Here is an 18,000-nt window from a genome sequence, read left to right on the forward strand (position 1 = left end):
GTTCCGTTTGAAATCTGCAGAAGGTGCTGGGTGGAAAAAGCCAGGCATTTATTCAGAAGTCACAGCATTAACATGAACAGCAGAAGTTAAATACAAGATAGATATACAGACTTTGACTTCAAGGAAGCAACTCTGTAAGAGAACCACAGCAAAACCTGGAAGAGCAAAGATAATAAAAACAAGTGTATCTCAGTCAGCTGGCAGAGGAATCTGCAGGCCAACTGTAGGGCTCCCCGCCTCCAGCTGGCAATTCACTCCAGATGCCCATTAACAGGTTCTCTTGTGTTTCAAGATGTCCCACCCGCGATCATGCCAGAAGTGCTTTCCCAGTATTTTGCAATCAAAAGGCTGAAGACGTGTTTCTCCTCATTTTACTCTGTATAAACTTGCCCTATCCCTATCACCCAGCTGTTGAGTGGACCTTATATTCATAGCTACTCGGGACACTGGGGAGCACCTGCTGCCTGACCTCCTCTCATACCCAGACTTTTGCATTGCCTGGCAGGCCTAGTACAACATAGTCCAAAGCAGTGCACACTTTCTTTATACCTAATACATCCAGATGTGACTGTAAAGGCAAAGAGTCTCAAAAGGTCTTAATATTGGCCTACTCCGGCCTCTAGTGAACTCCGCTCTTGTACTTTAAGTGCTGGCCCTAAGCAAACAAAATAATGCTGCGCTCATTGAAAGATCCATCATGATCCCATGAAAGCACTGGTGATGGAAAAGAATGTGATGCTTTGTTTCATTTCTAATGCTTCTAAGCTTAGATCTATGTCATTATGTAAAGTATTTAAGGTTCACTAAAAAAATGAGACAGTTATTACACAGTGTCAGAAGTGGATTTATGAATACTTATGTGACACAGAGATTGAGAGGCCAAGATGCAATACATAAAGATTCTTAAGAAAAGTGGTCGTAACTCATACAGCTATTATTAACAGAGATAAAAGGGCCTGTTCTCCTGGTTACACAGGTAATGGTTTCTTCGGTGTCAATCTTCCTGTAGGCTGTAATGTTAAAGGTCAAACACACCACAGATAGTACAGATCCAAAAGTTAAAGACAGGTATAACGTGGTGTCTAAGGAGAAAGGTCTGGAAGTCTGATTCTAATGACCCATCTCTGCTTACAGCTGTATCACCTAGAAAAACCATGGTACATAATCACTGAACCTGACCTACTGGCCTCCTGCCATGACTCTGCTCTGTACCTCTCCAGAGGTATGTTATTTCATCATTTGGTATTTAAGTGTCTGACAATTTCCTCAGAAGCAGCTGGTATAGATCCTTGCAACACGCAGGACGTACTGCCAGCTGATTCAGTATCCTGTTCTGTGGAACGGTTCCCGTTTTCCTACATAATCCTTAGGTAAGACGTTTTTGCTTTCTAAGTAGACCAGCAGCTTTGAAGTGAAAAAGAGTCCATTCTTCAGCCCCGCCCGTGAAACTATTGTTTACCGGAGTACATAAACTTCTGTGATATTGTTATATTTCAAGAAAACCTTTAACTACTCTGTAATATATTCTTTCCTCTTCTTTTATTAAATACAATCTACATAATCCTTTGCAACGAAGTTGAGACAGGTGCTGCAAAGGATTGACTTTTTACATTTAAGAAAGATGCTGCCAATACAAAAGTGGTGATCTTGGATACTGATCAGAGGTTAAAGGAATTGTAACACACACCCCCCACACACACCCACACCCACACCCCAATTCCAAACACCCATTCCCCCACCACTCAAGAAAAGATTGGCCTGGACCAAATGTAAAGATACAGAATTGAGGTTTAGCAAGCCTTACCACAATATAAAATTGATTTTGTTGATTTCACAAAATGACTGAGAATAGAGAGATTTAGAATGTTGAAAAGTGAGATCACTCTTTAACAGCACTTTACTGTAAAATGGTGGTATGGATACTGAAAAAAACACTATATAGATATTAGGCAAGAATTATAACAGAAAGACACTGGCTGCCTTTGACACAACTGCTTACTGAGCTGTAATTGCTAACATGTAGGATGATCTGACATTCAAGACTCAGTACCATGTCATGAAAATCCTCAGGCCTTGCTGTTTTCAGTTCCATTACCGAATAGCGTCAAGAAATACCTCTGTTTTCATGCTACTGGCATCAAACACATTGTGGTATCTTACATTAATTTCTTTGAAAAGGAGAAACGCATATTTAAATAACACCATAGAACTAAGCCTTTGTCTAGATAAATTACAAAAGCATTCTCTAAATATATATGAAAACAGTGATTGCAAGGAAATAATTTGTCTTCAATTATTGTTATCGAGGAGTCCTCTGTCTTCCTCTCACTAGCAATAATGCAAAGCTGATTCCACTCCACCTACAGCCAAGTAAGCATGTTTAAAACCTTCCTGCTTATCTGTGATTGCTTCCTATTCACCTCCCAGAACAGAATTTCAAGTCTCAACATTTAAGTAGGAAAGGCACAGAGAAAGGCGATAAGAATGATAAAGAGTTGTGCAACAGCTTTTGGCTGGGGAATGACTGAAGAGAGAGTGACTGTTGGGTGTCTCTTCCAGTATCTGCAGTGGCGCTATCAAATGAAGCTAGCAGAGACAGGTTCAAAAGAAATGAAAGGTGTTTTCTTCCTTAAGACACATGGAATGGTGAAAAAGCCTGCCAGAGGAATTTTTTAAAAAGCAGTTAGGCAAAAGTCCACAGAGGCAGAGAAATATGAAAGACTGATAGACCAGCAAGTCTTTGAAAATTGCTGAAAGCTGGAAGACTATTTGGGAAAGTACTACTTTCTAGTACAGTACTTATTCTTACACACACCTCTAGGCAACTACCAGTAGCTTCAGAGACAGGAATCAGAGTTAGTCATTTAGCCTGGCCCAGTCCAACCATTCATATATACTTACCTCCAAAAACTGCTGGAGGATTTGCTTCACACCAAACAGAATAATTTAACACTACAGGTATTAGCAACATTTCTAATCCTTGTAATTTGTACTAATCCAAGTATCTTTTCTGAAGTGCAGTATAAAAAACCCAAACAACTGAGCAGCCTGAAAATCCAAACGGTTTCACACCTTCCAGAGGTGTAGTCAGGGCAACAGTGCGGGACACCAGCTGCTCCAAGCAGCCCACTTCCATAGTTAACATACGTAAAAGCTGAGAAGCTCCCACTACATCCTGGCCAAGGGTACAGCTAGTTGTTGTTCTGATCGCTATCAAATCTCACAAACTCTGACCTCTGTCATAGTATTTAATGTATTTTCTTCCATCTAGTTGATTTCTTCTGTGGCCAAACTAAAAGTTGCCATTCGGCTTGAGTTGTCAAATAGAAGAATACTTCAAGAAACACTTTGTATTGTAGTTGCTCATCGCTTTGAGCAATATATCTTTTTTTTTTTCTTTAAAACAGTCTGTCACCAGAGCTGCTTGCTTGTCCTTTATGAAACCTTAATCTAGGAAATAATCTGTAGAACAATTCCAACATTTATTATGAACCCTTAGGTGATCATGACTAAAAAGAAAGACATATTAAGTATTTTTGTGTAGGATCCACATGACTCGCTTTTCTTAGTATTTAAGCAGAATTAATTGCTGAAATATCTCTCATTAAATGTGCCTGTAATTATATTTGAAATTGCCTATGTATTACAGAGCCAGCTTGGAAAGTACCTTGAGAACAATTTTTGTTGCATGTTGCAGTTTTGGCTACAGATATATTATATAAAAAAAAGTAACAACGAAAACGCATCAGACTTGCGCAATATTCCAGAACATTTGAATAATTACATACAACCAGAATCTGGACTACTTTTAGGATTGCTCACACTCAGGGCTTACGTTTTTCTGCATGACAATGGTTGTTTAATTAGTACATGTTTAATCAATGGAAGTGATAGCTATGCACAAGCTATACTGACCTGAAAGCACTATTAATTTTTTCCTTACAAAAGGTTCTGATTACTATTTGAAGAAATACAGCTCTCAGTGAAAGTAATATTGTTTTCAAGAATATTATATTTGCAGTTTTAAGGATTAAATACAATTGCAATAAAAAAAATACTGATCTAGTGTCTAACAAATCAGAAAGATCCAAATCAATAAGGAATTGAAATAATACGCTTTCCGCCCACCAAACGAGTTCTGCAACTAATACTACACCATATCAAAAATACTTTAAAGGTTTTATAAAGCTTTTTCTTACACACTTTTGTAAGAAAAATCCATTAAGACATCCCCTTAAATGCATGTATCTCCATTTTGACCTCCACTTACATATCCCAAACTTGCCACTTCCTTGACAACCTCCCCTACCCATGCACAGTGCTGTGGTAGTGTTCTTACGTTATTAGGCTGGATGGGGTTTCTCTTCCCCTTTTCGAAGGCAGAATTTCTCTGTTTTTGAAGAAAAGCAGGTCAGAGTGTTATCTGCTATTTTTCAGGATAATGTGGGATGTAACTGAGAACACCTATATGCATATATAAATCAACATCTTGGTTACTATTATATTATCCAAATTGTATGAAGCCAAAACTAATACTAATCTCTGTTAAGCAAGCATGCTGACAGATGGCAGCAATCTAAACTGAGAATAGCACCAAAAATACATTGCTCAGAAGCGAAAAAGAACGTACTGAGAAGTATTATGATCTGTTTTGTTACTTGAAGATCATAGTACATCCTAACTCAATGAACTCAGTAGAACCACTTGCAGACTGAGGGGCATTTTACCTTGTGCTGTGCTGTCCAAATCTTGTCTTTTTTGGCATCTGAAGATTTCTTCTCTGAACCACAGAAACCGGGATGCTTATTGGAAGATGTCTAAAAAACACTGATACTTTAGTATCGGTATTAGGAGCCAGGCAATTGTGCCACCCTTCTGGTAACCCTGGAGACTACTTGTACTAATCCCTGCTTTTCAAGGTTCTGTGGCCTCTAGCATTGCAGTTCTCATAACTGACTTGCTCACTTTGAATGGCTTTCAAGTTTATGTCTAAGTGCCAAAAGTCATACAGAGAATAAACAACTTTATTTTATAACAGAATTACAGAAAGCAAAATATCACTTAATACAACTTCAAGCTGCTATAAATCTAATTTGGCATTTTAACTATACACAGAATCAACAGCAAAAAAACCCCGAACAACCAGCCCCCCTGCAAGAACAAAAGAAAAATAAAATCCAAAATAATTAACAGGTTTTCTCAATGGCAGTCTCAAATGATGGTACTGTCTTATTACCTTATGAATGAAGTCCACCGTACACTGACTCAGTATCCTAAAAACCTGCATTAACCATCAGATGAAGCATCTGAAACATATACCTTCTCAGTAACAGAAATGTCAGTTCTAACACGGAGACGGTGAGGTTTAATAGAAAGCAAGCATTCTACACGTATTCAAATAATGGAAGTGTTGAAGTTTGGACACAGTAAGAAAGAAAGCACTAAGGTTTTAAGCTGCCTAGATCATCTCTTGTAGGAAGAAGAGAAAGATATTTTGTTCTTCCTTCTTCCCTTATCTGGAATGCTGCAGACAGCAAAACGTCTGCAAAAAGTTGAGCATTGGCACCAAAGTGCAAAAAGAACACAGTGCTCAGTCAGAAGAAATGTGTCTGCAACTCCTTCTCCTCTACAGACTGCTGCACCATCTCTGCTCCACAGAGAGGAGAACCTTAGAACAGAAAGAGTTACAGAGATATCAGTATAAAATTTATCCAAAGAAATATATTTTTTCAAATTTTAGGAAATGTTGTATTTTTATAAAAATCTTTGTTATGTGATACCATATAGTTACCTGAATAATCTGGAAAAAAAAAAAAATCTGTAAATAACTCCAGTAAGAGATTTCACTTGAAATATCTGGAAAAAACTATATCTAAATTAGTTAAGATCCCCCTTCCTGCACAATTACCACCTGCTCCAGTGAACAATGCTTTCCAGGCTTCTTTTTTGTTCACTTTCATATAATTAAGAATCGGCTTCAAAAATACAAGTATTTGTGCAAAAGAAGATCATACCCCCTAAAACTTCATTTAAAAAAATCTAAGATTGTTAAGAAGTGGTTATAAAAAATAAACAAGAAAGATTGTAAGGGAATATAGACCAAAGATGTTAAAATGGAGTTTGGTATTGGCATTTAAGTCTTGAACATCTGGTCATCATTGCTAGGCGTGGTGAATTCGGTAGAGTAGCGATGACTTGGAATGATTACAGTTCTTCATGGTCATGATCGCGGTCAGTATCATTTTTAGTTCTGGAAGAAAAAGGAGGGGGATGATGACATAAGCGTTCATAACGGATACTATGTGAATGTCACACTATCAGAGTCAAAAAGTCATTTTTCCCATATATGTTATTTTGGGGGAAGGTTATCTCATTAAAAAATGTTGCATTAACTAAAGCTCCCTTCAATCGTGAGGTAAACAGTAATTCAGTTTCTATCAATATTTTTCTTGCTTTAGTGTATTTTTTCCCTCCCCAAAATTCTCACTGTATTTTAAGTCACCTCTTGCACAGTTTACTGAAAATTTTAATCCACAATCTAGTGCATAAATAAAAAATGAAGATACTCGTTCAATTAATAATCCCTCAGAGTGCAATATCGCTCACTTTTATTAGAGAAAACAAGTCTACACAAACAATACTGCCGTAGTCATCGGGGCAGAGCTTTCATCACCTTAGAAACAACTAAGCAAGATTTGTGGCATGACTCCATTGCCTGAACACAATTGCCCAGAGGCGTTTCTGCAATCCCACCTGCCCTTCAGTTGCTGCTACAGGAGGGCATAGGTCTCTTGATGCTCCAAGCTGCAGACAGATATTCAAGGCACTTCAGGTGGCCTGTGTTTAGACAACTAATTCTTTCCTTATTGTTTAACTGAAAGGCATCATCAGTCAAACAAGTCACCAGGTCTCAAACACAAGAGCAGCATGGTGAAACGTCTTCATATCAGTCCTCTTTTACTCTCTCACAAGCATTTCAGACCAAGAGCTGTAAAGCAATTGGCAAACTCAGACAAGAATATCTGACACTCCGATACACTGCAAACACCATTCCACAATGCATGTATTTCTCAAAAAAGAAAAAAAACCACCCTCAGCAGACAGAAGGAATTCTTTGAATGTTTTTTCTGAATAAGATTTTTACAAAGTAGTTAAATATTTGATGAAGGAACAGAATCAACTTTGCAGTTAGTCACTGAAGTAGAAATGTGGTGCAAACCTGCCAAGATGGTTTCTTCCTCCCATGACAGAGCCCCTTCAAGAAAGATGTCATAATTACTTATATGGGATAGCTTATGTTGAACACTGATTTGAAAGATACTTTTCTGGATTAAGGTAGCATGAAGAAACCGGCACATTCCGCACAAATGTAACAGAAGAGGCAATCCCTGCTCCCAAGACTTTTAAATTCACGCTGATTAATAATAAATGAAAAATGTGATGGTAGCACATATTATAATACTAAATCATTGCGAATCAAAATTATCTGTTCTGCTGTCTCAGTGTATCTTTCTACCTTAGATCCTGCTACGTAAATGCTGAAAATATGAGAAGAGTGGTTTGAGCATGCATGTTTAATGTTGCTGTGTACCAAGGGACCAGAAATCACCTAAACCACAGACATTCTCCTTGCTACAAACTAATAGCTCTCTCAAAAGTGATGTGGATTTTTCCAAGCCCTTCTGGAGTTGCCTATAACCAGCGCAACAGCAGATTTATTCAGTGTTCACTCTGATCTTTCTGTTGAATACATCAAGTTGAGCAGGTTTGGGTTTTTTTTCTTTTTTTTATTCCTAGAAATGAGGGCCTAATAAACCGACATTCCTTCAAATACCTCTTTTGACTGATAAGAGGCTTTAAAACTTGAGTTTGCAATGCATTGACCTCCTTGCCTGGGAAAATGATAAAAGATTAAATATTTCAGCGTGCTTAGGATTAAGAATTAGCTGACTAAATTAAAATGTCCAAGCGTGCCCTTTCACTACTGGGAACTGCACATAGTCTTCCCACTACACAAGCAAGATGTAAGGCAAGGACTGTAATTGTACAAGTAAACAGAAAAATGTGACACATCCTTCATGTTTTGCAGAAACAGCCCAAACTCGCTTCAGTATAAACTACAACAACTTGACCAAACATTGCAGGAAATGCCATGAGAGTACTGTGACAGAACTGGGAGACATATACAGGAAAATCTGCAATTAAAATTAATGTCACATTGGACTTAAGATAAAAATTCTTACACTTACAGTCTACTGTTAGCGCCTGTTTCAACTCACCATTTTGTGATAGCATGTATCAAAGACGCCCCATATTTTTCAAGCCTTTTATTACAGAATGCAACAGAAAACTGATGCTACATTTTCCTATATTAATTATATACATAAGCTTACCTGAAGTGTTTGCTTGAGGGCATTTTTGATTTTACTCTTCATCTTCCTCAGCAAGTTCAGTTTCTTTGTGCACCACCACTCTTGTGACAGACATGTCAGGGTGCTGTTCTTTGGCTTCTTTGATTGCCTGTGCCAGGGCCTGCAAATGTATTCGAAATTTGTTAACTCAACAACAGCGAAAGGACATTCATGTGGGGCCAGAGAATGGGAGAGTAGCATTGGAAATTTTGGTTATAATGGTTCAGAACTCTAAATTCCTGAACTTGAGAGGGCTCAGGGGTAAAAAAGAAAAAACAACAAAAAACCAAACCCCAAAACCAACCAACGCCCAAAACACAAAACCCACCCCCCAAAAAAACCCCAACCAAAACCACTATGCTGAAAATTTACCAAAATTTCCAGGAAGTAACAAATAACCATAAAGTTATCTTGTAACTTTTCTAGCTCATTCCAGGAGACAAAAAGTATTCTTATACCCCAGAAGTTCCTGAACTTCTGCAACAGATCTAGCAAATAAAGACTTAACAAGAACATACACAGTACAGAAAAATAAGAGTTCCCTTCAGTTTCCTGAACAAAATGGAAAGATACTTTGGAATGTGTACTAAGTATGGTACTGAAACTCTGGAGGAAGATCATAACAGAAATTTCTTTCTCAGCACAAGAATCTCCTTTCTCTCCTTTTACTAGTTTAAGAGAACTTTCTCTAGTTTAACTCAGGGAAGTGTAAATATAAGTATTACTCAATCCCTTATAATCCCTCCTCCACATTTTAAGAAATTTTACCTTCTTAAGAGATGTACCAATATACACAGCTGGCAGTTGGACTAGATGATCATTGTAGGTCCCTTCCAACTGAAATATAATATTCTATTCTGTTCTGTTCTATTCTATTCTACACAAGGCTTTAAAGTCACCCACATAAGAGCACCTGCTGAGGCAGAAGAGGTGAAAGAGCACCTGGGACCTTCTATTTCTTCTCCCGATCTGAATCTTATTTCAGTGAGCTGCATTACTGTTGGAACCCAACACAAGAAAAAAAAGAAGAAACTGGAAGGCATTCTGAGGCAACAGTAAGCTCACTGTTCACCTCAGTATCAACTACAACTGGAAAAAACCAAATACACTAGAAGGAGCAAGAAAAATATAATGCAACAAAAAGGTTTATCTTAATTTAGAAAAGTGACATTTTCCTGAGCCATAGGTGGTAAGTGGGAGAAGAAAGAACTACCTCTGAAGAGAGACTGGAAACACCAACATTAGCCACCTTAACTATTATACGATAATGAATTCGAAGCCCTATTAAGGAAATACGTGCAGAAGAACACACAGTGTGCATTGATACAATACTGATGTATTAATCCTAGCAATTTTTTATTAGTTTGTCTTTTACAACATGCCAAGTGTAATCTCTGTGGTACAAATGAGGATTTAAAAGAAAGTGGCTGTTGAGATTTAAGAATCAGTTATAATCAAACCACAAACAATGAAAAAACCTTAAGTCTCTAATTGTTAAATTACAACAAGTAATGCAAGCATTTGTATTCTGAAACTCCAGTATTCAATAAAATATTATTTTCCTATTGAAAACTGTTTTAGTGATGTAGGGAGCTAAAAGACAAAAGAATAAACATCCAGCATGTAGATTGTGCATCTAAAGAGCTCCGTATCTACTGAAGAAAAAGTGGCAGACATTTCTTAAATCTGTTAAAAGCTGCTCGCTGCTGCTTTAAACTTCAGTGATTAAAATCCCATTTTGTACTTCCTTTTTTATAATTTCATTTTTTATTTCATTACCCACTTACCTCAAAACAAAGAATGGCTCAGAGAATGGTTTTACTAAAGCATTGTCTGGTATACTAAAGGTATTGTGTGACCTTTCCAGATGTCTAAGTGCACTGAATGTGTGTCAAGGCAAACAAGAGCCATGCCTGATGCTGAACAGCCCTGTCATTTAATTATGAGTTTCAAGAAGAGATTCAACTTGTCAGGAGCCACTTTCTGGAGGCAGATCAAAATGTTAAATTAAATTCCCCAAGAGCTCTTTTAAATTAAATCCTGTTATGTTGATATGTGTAGGTTTCATGAAGTTAGAATTGGATTCACTGCGACTTTATGTAGAAGGTAGGCTTTTCCATTTCTATTATCCAGTGCCTGTTGATCGACTTTGAAACTATAGTTTCTTCAATGAAAAAGAATAAAAATTGTGTAATCATCACTACAAAGAATAGGTAATTGCACTTTCTCAATTATTTTTCTGCGTACTGCTTAAATTCAGCTTTCTTAATTGGGCAGGTAGAAGTGATTTTAACCTTAGTTTCTAAGACGTCATAAAATACTGCTTTGGTACTGATAGAGATGAAAGGTACAGCAGATCAACAATTACTTTTGTTATACAGAATTCTATAAATACAAGTCAAAACCTATTTTTCAAATTCAAGCCATTTATGCTTTAATGTATTTCAAAGCTTTCAGTCAAAATGAGTGCCGCATTCAGATGTTGCTGACACAATGCAGTAGAGACTCCCATCTATACAGATTAATGCATCAAAATAAGATTATTTTAGTAATGCTTTTCCTCCCAAATGGCAAAAGCAGCACTAAACAAATTGGGTCTCTTCCAAAAAAAGAAATCCCTTTAAAAATAGTAAGAAATCCATTCACATGATCTATGATGCAAAGTTACAAATACTGTTTTTCTTTCAGTTATATTCTCAAGGCTCCTTATTCACAAAACATGATCACTCTAACAACTTTGCCACAGTTAACAGTCTCGGGGTCTTTCTATGTCTTCTTATTCAACTTCTCTACCTTTCTCTTACCTCAGGTTTCTGAAATATCATCTAGATCTCACTGGACTACAAAAAGCACACTGTAAGTGTTAACCGCTTACATACTCACCTCATCGTGGTCAATATCTGCATCTCCAGTAATGACAATGCGTTTCTCAATTCTTGTTTCTGATACCCCACCTTTTACCATCTACAGATGGCACAAAAAAATAAGAAAACATCCTTGTAATTATTCCATATTGCCACAAAGCACTCCTTTCTGTTGCACTGAAGCAAATACATTTCTGTGACTGAGTTGCAATTAGTGGTAAACATTCTCAGTGCTAAATCATCCTTTCCTTTTTCAGTTACGCAGTAACTCACATTCTAGAAATTGCTAGACTTGATAAAAACCAACTAATAGAGAATTCCTTCTGTTACTGGAGCCCAAGTTCGAACAGATCTAGCTATGCAGACAAACTGGAATTCCAGCTTCTTCCACCATATAAACCTGGCAACAAGGAAATCCCAGAGTCTTTTCTTTGATTTCAACGCATCTATCATGGGCCTCTTCTTGGTCTCTGAAGAATCCTATGCCATTAAATACAAAGATGATCTGGTTTTCAGTTCTGCTGTTCATGAACCTTAGTGAGATATTTTCAACATATTTCACATTGCTGATGGAAATAATTTTGTGTTTTGTTTCTTTATTTCTTACTCTAATGATTAAAACCTTTTAGCTTATAGAAAAATTCTCACAGAAATAACTTTTTTTTTTTAAATCAGCCTGTATAAGAGAAAAGAATAAACTGCCACTTAAGATACACTGACCGTATTAGAATAGATCCAAGATGATTCTGTTAAGAACACCATTTTTATTAAAACTATTTTGGCAGGTCCCTTTATCAATAATGAACAGTTTGGGATGTAAAACAGAAAGTTAGTTTAGAAAATTCAGTCTTTTGAATTGATGATAAGCAGTCTGTAAGAAAAGATAAGCATCTGCTGCATTATGGTAATCCCAGTAATTTTTTAGTAGAAGGCAAAACTGAAACCATTTTCTTTAATGGTTTCTCCCAAAAAGCAGCATTATTTGACATTGGAACTTGACAAGTAAATGTCCACTTCCCTCCACCCCCCCCCCAAAGCTGTGGTAGCACAATTTATTGAATAAAGACTTTTTCCTAAAATGGTGGTGGCTTAAAGGTTCCAAAAGGGAGCAGGAGACTGAAAAGGACCTGTTAACTAGTCTGTATAACAAAACATACACATTTTAAATTCTGAGCTTACTTTATTTTATGTGACTTTTATCTGACAACTTTCAAAAATCATCCTTCCACTGTCATTCTGTGAATACAACTTTCAATCTTAAGAATATTTCAATCTTAAGAATATATATATTGAATATATATCCAGTGAGCAGTGAATTATTGTTCCATTCTGCGACGATGTGACACTTCTTGTCTCAGAGGGGAAAAAAATCCCAAACTCACACCTTACGTATCCTTCTTCCCTTTTGCTTCACCCTAAACAATGCTTTCTGTAATTTTCTTGGAAAACTATGTTAAGAGTTCAATGACAAGAGCTCAAAACTGTGTTGCTGGGGCACACCTGAAATTTGATAAATACTTACATAAATTAGTAACAACAATCATCATCATCACCACCACACTTTGGTAGTTCTAACATACTCTGGCATGAAACACTATGTGAGACTATAACAGATGTGATGTCCTGTTAACACTGAGTTTTCCTTTCCTTTTCAAGCATGGAATGCAGAGCATGTAATTCAGCACCAAAATATGCTTGCAAAGTGATCTAGTGGTATGGTCTGTTTTTAAATGTGTTCTAAACCTAGCAGCACAAGGATCAACAACACTAAGGCTGGGTAAACATTGTTTCAGTTCATCCTTACAACAGATGCCATTAGCAGAGCTCCTGCAGACCTCAGACAAATCAGTTACATTAACAAAGGTTCTGTAAGATATCAGTGAGTGATGACAGGACTGAAACTGTAAAAAATTTAGGTACATACTCATTTGTCAAACACAGATATAAGACCTATATGAAGTACTAAAAAAACTGATGGTATTTTTCTCCCTTTCCCTGTCCTGTTTCCAGATATTCCTGCTTATTCATTAGGGCTTCTCTGTTCAAAATCTGTGTACAGAAAGATTAACTCTCACACATGCCTGGAATGAATCCAATCCGTTTCAAGTCACCTTGCTTCAATAAATTAGCAGATATATGAGAAACTTCATGTAAGACTTTATTTTGAGGGTTTGTTTGTTTTTTTTAGTTCAGAGAGACATTATGATATTTTACCTTTGTGATGTGTGTAGTTGTGGTAGTAGAAATTGACTCTGATGTAATTGTCTGTGCACTCAGCAGCACACCAGCATTGCCACCAGCACTGCCATCAAACTGTAAGGAAAGAAAATGATGTTTTTGTATTTTGGCACTTAAAAGCTTTGTTTTCACAGGAGATAAGGATGGTTTTCTTACTAAACACATTCTTTAGTTCAGTTAGAACTGAAATCTAAACAGAAGCCATCTGAGATTACCGAGTCATGTAAGACTGTTGTTATAGTTCATTCTTGTGGAAAATTTACCATCAAAGCTACATGTTCCTTTCAGGAACAATGAGATATTTTAATCAAGTTTCCAAAACTAAAAATGAGTTGTACATTTGCAGACAGCAACTAAGTCCTTATATATAAAAAAAAACAAACAAACACTTAGAACTTTAGGAGTAATACTGCTTTGTCTACACACATTTCACTTACCTAATTCATAGCCAAAGTATAATCCTAGGTGCTAGAAAAAAGTATAGGTTTTTGAAAAGCATTTTTTGGACATTATCTATTTTGATCTACAAGTAACTGGAATAAAAACCAACTTGCAAACAATATCATAACCCAGCCACCATACCTGTGGAGATTCATATGTGATAGTTTTAGTTTCTGTTTGAACAATTGGAACTTCTTTAGTGGAGATTTCAGTTCTCTGTGTGGCATCTGAAATGGTTACCATCTCTGTTTTCACTACCGGAGGCTGTGGTGCAAGAAATAACCAATCAATTCAAAAGACAGAAGAAGGTTTGTGAAGTGGACCAAGAAAACACAACCAAAAACTCAAGAAAGGCATAACAGTAAGGCGAGTATTTGACTGTCTTCCCAATCAAAACCCATGCAATACATAAGCAAAGTGAAATGAAGACTAATATACTAGTCGTCTAGCATCTAAATAACGTGGTTGGAAAATTTAATCTCCTAATAACCTTGTCAGACTTCTGTGTTTGAGTCAACAGTACATATCACAGAAGGCAACTGCTAAAACCAAGCCGCAACACAGGTACTGAAAATGTGTAAAAGAGCGTCACTAGGAAAAAAAATAAAATCTTAGTTTGCGTAAAGAAGCCGATAACTAGCTCAGATGGATAAGCTTCATATTAATCTAGGAAAAAAACTATCATTGCTCAGTCAAACTGCAAATCAGGACTAGAAATTCCAAGGAAATTACATAAAAGTTTAACTTTGTAATACATACTACTTCCGGAACAGAAAAACAACTTTGACAATTGGATTTTAAGCAGTCTACATTCAAGGTAGTAATTCTGGAAATCAATGGCTTCTTTTGACAACAATTCTAAAAAGCCATTTTAACCATTTAGAGTTAGCCAGTGGTGTTCTCTGCAATATCACAAAGAAAGCAATTATCCAGGGGTCTGTAAGCCAGTGAACTTGTGACTTATCTAATTGGAGCAGATTTTCAATATATTTAAGAACTTAAAAAAAAATAATCTGGTAAAGCCTTTTGATATTCTTCTAGATGCATCAGTTGCTATCTCCCATTGGTTTTGGATGCACATGGGGGGAAATCCCAGAAGAAAAAAAAAAATCCTTTCTTTCCCTCACATACACTTGAACACACAGCAGCCCTTCTCCCCTTCCTCCAAACCAGCTACGTTTTTAGGAAACATCGGTGCCTGCAACTTCTAAAGGTCTTGTAAGCTAATTCTTTCACATAATTAATCAGAACACCTGTGTATGCAAAAAGACAACAAAAGAAAGAAGGTAAGTTGTTCGGATTTAAGTGCAAAGAAAAAAAAGTTTGCCATCATTACAAGAACAAGCAGGTAGACAACTAGGAAAAAACCCACCCAGCTATTGAAAAACTCAGCAGAAGATCATGCCAACTTTACAAAGAGATGCATCCCTGTGTTTCATTTCTTCCCTTTCTGCTTCTTTATAAAATTTGCCCAGTAATGAACCCTTCAACCTTGTTTGGCTTAAAACAACTGATTGTGACGGGAACCCATGCATGCTTCCCTAAATATCTACTACACTAGAACACTTTATAGTGAGATCGTGATATATGCCTCATCCCTTTACAATGTAGTGCTCTCACCTATGCAATTTCTAGCCATACTCATTCTAGTCTATAAATTCATAACATTTTTCAAAAGGAAAAAAAAAAAAGGCAAGAAAAGCAGTGAGTAATGAGGGGAAAAAAAAGGGAACAAAAATTTGTGACGGGTGTTTTCTAATTTCAATTGCCAATAGTTTTCCAATCACAATTACATGTCGTGGACGTGTCAAGAACAATTGACAAATAGACAAGACGAGACTTAAAACATTGGAAACATGTAAATAATAAACATACATTATGTATGTGCATAAAATATAAGGGGGAGATAAAAAGGAGATGACAGTCTTCGGAAGGTTTGCCTTACTGGTGATTCTCACTCAGTTCTAGCAAAAAGTCAGAAACCATAACTGAAGGAGACAGAATTTCACTGCTCATCAATGGTTTCCCCTTCCAAATGATCTGAATCTTGTTGGATGCCCCAAGAGCTGGAGGAATAGGAGAAGAAGAAAGGCAGGTATATTTTCACCCCAAGAAATACCTCTGCTTAGTCTAGTTGTCAAACTGTTCTACCATTTACCTCAGAACAACAAATTATTTGTGGTGCAACATCTATGTCAACATGAGACACATCTCCATTGAGTTTGAGCTGTTCTTCCTCTTTTTCTTCACTTAAATCTTGCTTAATTTCCTCTGACAAATTCTTCTCTTCCGTAGCTATGGTAACTGCATTTTTCTGGACCAAATCTTCAGCTGTAACTTTTGTGTGCTCAACTGGTACATTTAGCTTACTGCCTTCTGGTGAGGCTTCCACATGCTGTATTTTTCCTTCATGTTCTTTCCTTTGCACGTCTTCCTCTTCTTCCTGTTCTTCCCTGATGACTTCCTCAATTGCCCTATGATGTGGCTGGTATTCTCCCACCTCTTCATCCTCACTCTCACTACTACTGCTGCTGCTGCTACTATCTGATGGCAATGATGAAGAGTCCTTTTTTGACAGATGCTCCACCTTACATGTTTCCCCAGCATCAGTGGCAACTTGCATATTCCCTTTGTTGGTTTCGTCTACGACTAGTGTTTCTTCTATCCCAACCTCTGCCTGCTTCTTCTCCTCCACTATGTCCAGAGTCTCATGTGAACTCTGCACAAAAAACACGGATGAGGAAAAACAAAAGTAGAGTATATGAATAAATCAAAATGATGGAAACAAAATTAGCTGATGGCTGGTTCGTGTCATGTAGAAGACAAAAGATGGTTGTGATGGTTAACTGAAAAAGGAAGGAAAGAAAGAATGAAGATGGATTGGAAGAGTTAGAGCCAAATTTAACTATGGAAAAAATCAGTAGAACCTTATCAGCATCGCTGACTCCAGTACAAGGCCCTTCTGTTCTGGAAGCATGTCTCTGTGAAACAAAAAGCAATCAGAGGACAAAAATCAATGCATAACCCTTCTCAACAGTGTAACACCCTCCAAGCAAGCTTTAAAAATGTATATACATGATACTAGACTGATACTAGACTGATACTGTGTACTCACTGCAAGACTCACATAGAACTATGCTCCTTCTACTTTATTGAAACATTCCATTCAAAAGCTGGTAAGAATTATGGACATTATCAATTGGGATAAGAATTTAATTATGAGAGACTGAAAATAGAAGCATGAATGCACTGGCCAGTGATGCTACTGAGGCAGTTATTTCTCTCAGTTAAATCAGGAATTAAGAGTGAATAATATTAAGTAAAAAAAAAAAACCCAAACAAAACCCACTTAGCATTCTACTATCAGTTTATCATCATACAAAATAAAAAAAGACTTAACTGTAAGATTTTATTAGTTGTTCATCTTTGGTCTGTTACTTTATGAAACTTAGTAGGTAACAAGGAGCAGACTGTTTAGGGTGGTATGTTGTCAGAATAGCAATACACGATTACCAAGATGATCCCATTAGGATTCCGTTCGGAGCCAAAATGATGAGATTAAAGCAGTTATATTAGTATTAGTTCCATAACAAAATGATCTGTGATGGATATCCCAGAAAGCCCACCGTAAATTATGTATTAGGTAGCTTTTTTGAGCTAATGTATTTTTAGCGAACGGTTTGCAGCAAAATTTGAGTTCAAACGGTAAGAACAGAAAAATCAACACATCATCTGTGACTTAATCCTAGCTTTTATTGCTGTTTACCAAGCAAAGCGCCGACAGCATAAGCCAGCATTCCTGGTGAAGCTTAAACAAGCACCAATTAACATTTCTCGGGCGCCGCAGATACAGAATTAAGCTCTCTAGCTGGACCTCTCTCCCCTCTCATACAAGCAAGCAGCTTACCGGCTCCGACACACGGGAAGTGAGCTGCAGGCCACCTTTCTGGCATTTTTAAGGCGTTGGGGGTCGGAGATTAATCTTTAGGCGGGATGGGGACGGGAGCCTAACCCCCGTGGCCAGCTAACCCCCACCGTCCCGAAGC

The 18,000-nt window shown here is 37.1% G+C and overlaps 1 protein-coding gene across 4 annotated transcripts in view; it reads right to left on the reverse strand.

Moving 5' to 3' along the window:
* Window positions 1–5,006: 5,006 nt before the first annotated feature.
* Window positions 5,007–18,000, reverse strand: part of EPB41L2 (erythrocyte membrane protein band 4.1-like 2) — a 131,536-nt gene continuing 118,542 nt past the window's right edge. For 3 of the 4 annotated variants that reach the window (XM_009319043.1, XM_009319041.1, XM_009319042.1), the window contains 7 exons: window positions 16,882–16,935; window positions 16,113–16,673; window positions 14,096–14,218; window positions 13,490–13,588; window positions 11,295–11,375; window positions 8,394–8,532; window positions 5,007–6,250 (listed from right to left, as the gene is read on the reverse strand). In XM_009319043.1, the coding sequence (XP_009317318.1) occupies window positions 8,425–8,532; window positions 11,295–11,375; window positions 13,490–13,588; window positions 14,096–14,218; window positions 16,113–16,673; window positions 16,882–16,935 (1,026 nt within the window). In that variant the 3' untranslated portion in view covers window positions 5,007–6,250; window positions 8,394–8,424. The remainder of the gene's footprint in view (window positions 6,251–8,393; window positions 8,533–11,294; window positions 11,376–13,489; window positions 13,589–14,095; window positions 14,219–16,112; window positions 16,674–16,881; window positions 16,936–18,000) is intronic. The other variant, XM_009319044.1, reaches the window with a different exon arrangement.

This window comes from Pygoscelis adeliae, unplaced genomic scaffold (assembly GCF_000699105.1).
Source record: "Pygoscelis adeliae isolate BGI_AS28 unplaced genomic scaffold, ASM69910v1 Scaffold172, whole genome shotgun sequence".
Taxonomy (NCBI): Eukaryota; Metazoa; Chordata; class Aves; order Sphenisciformes; family Spheniscidae; genus Pygoscelis; species Pygoscelis adeliae.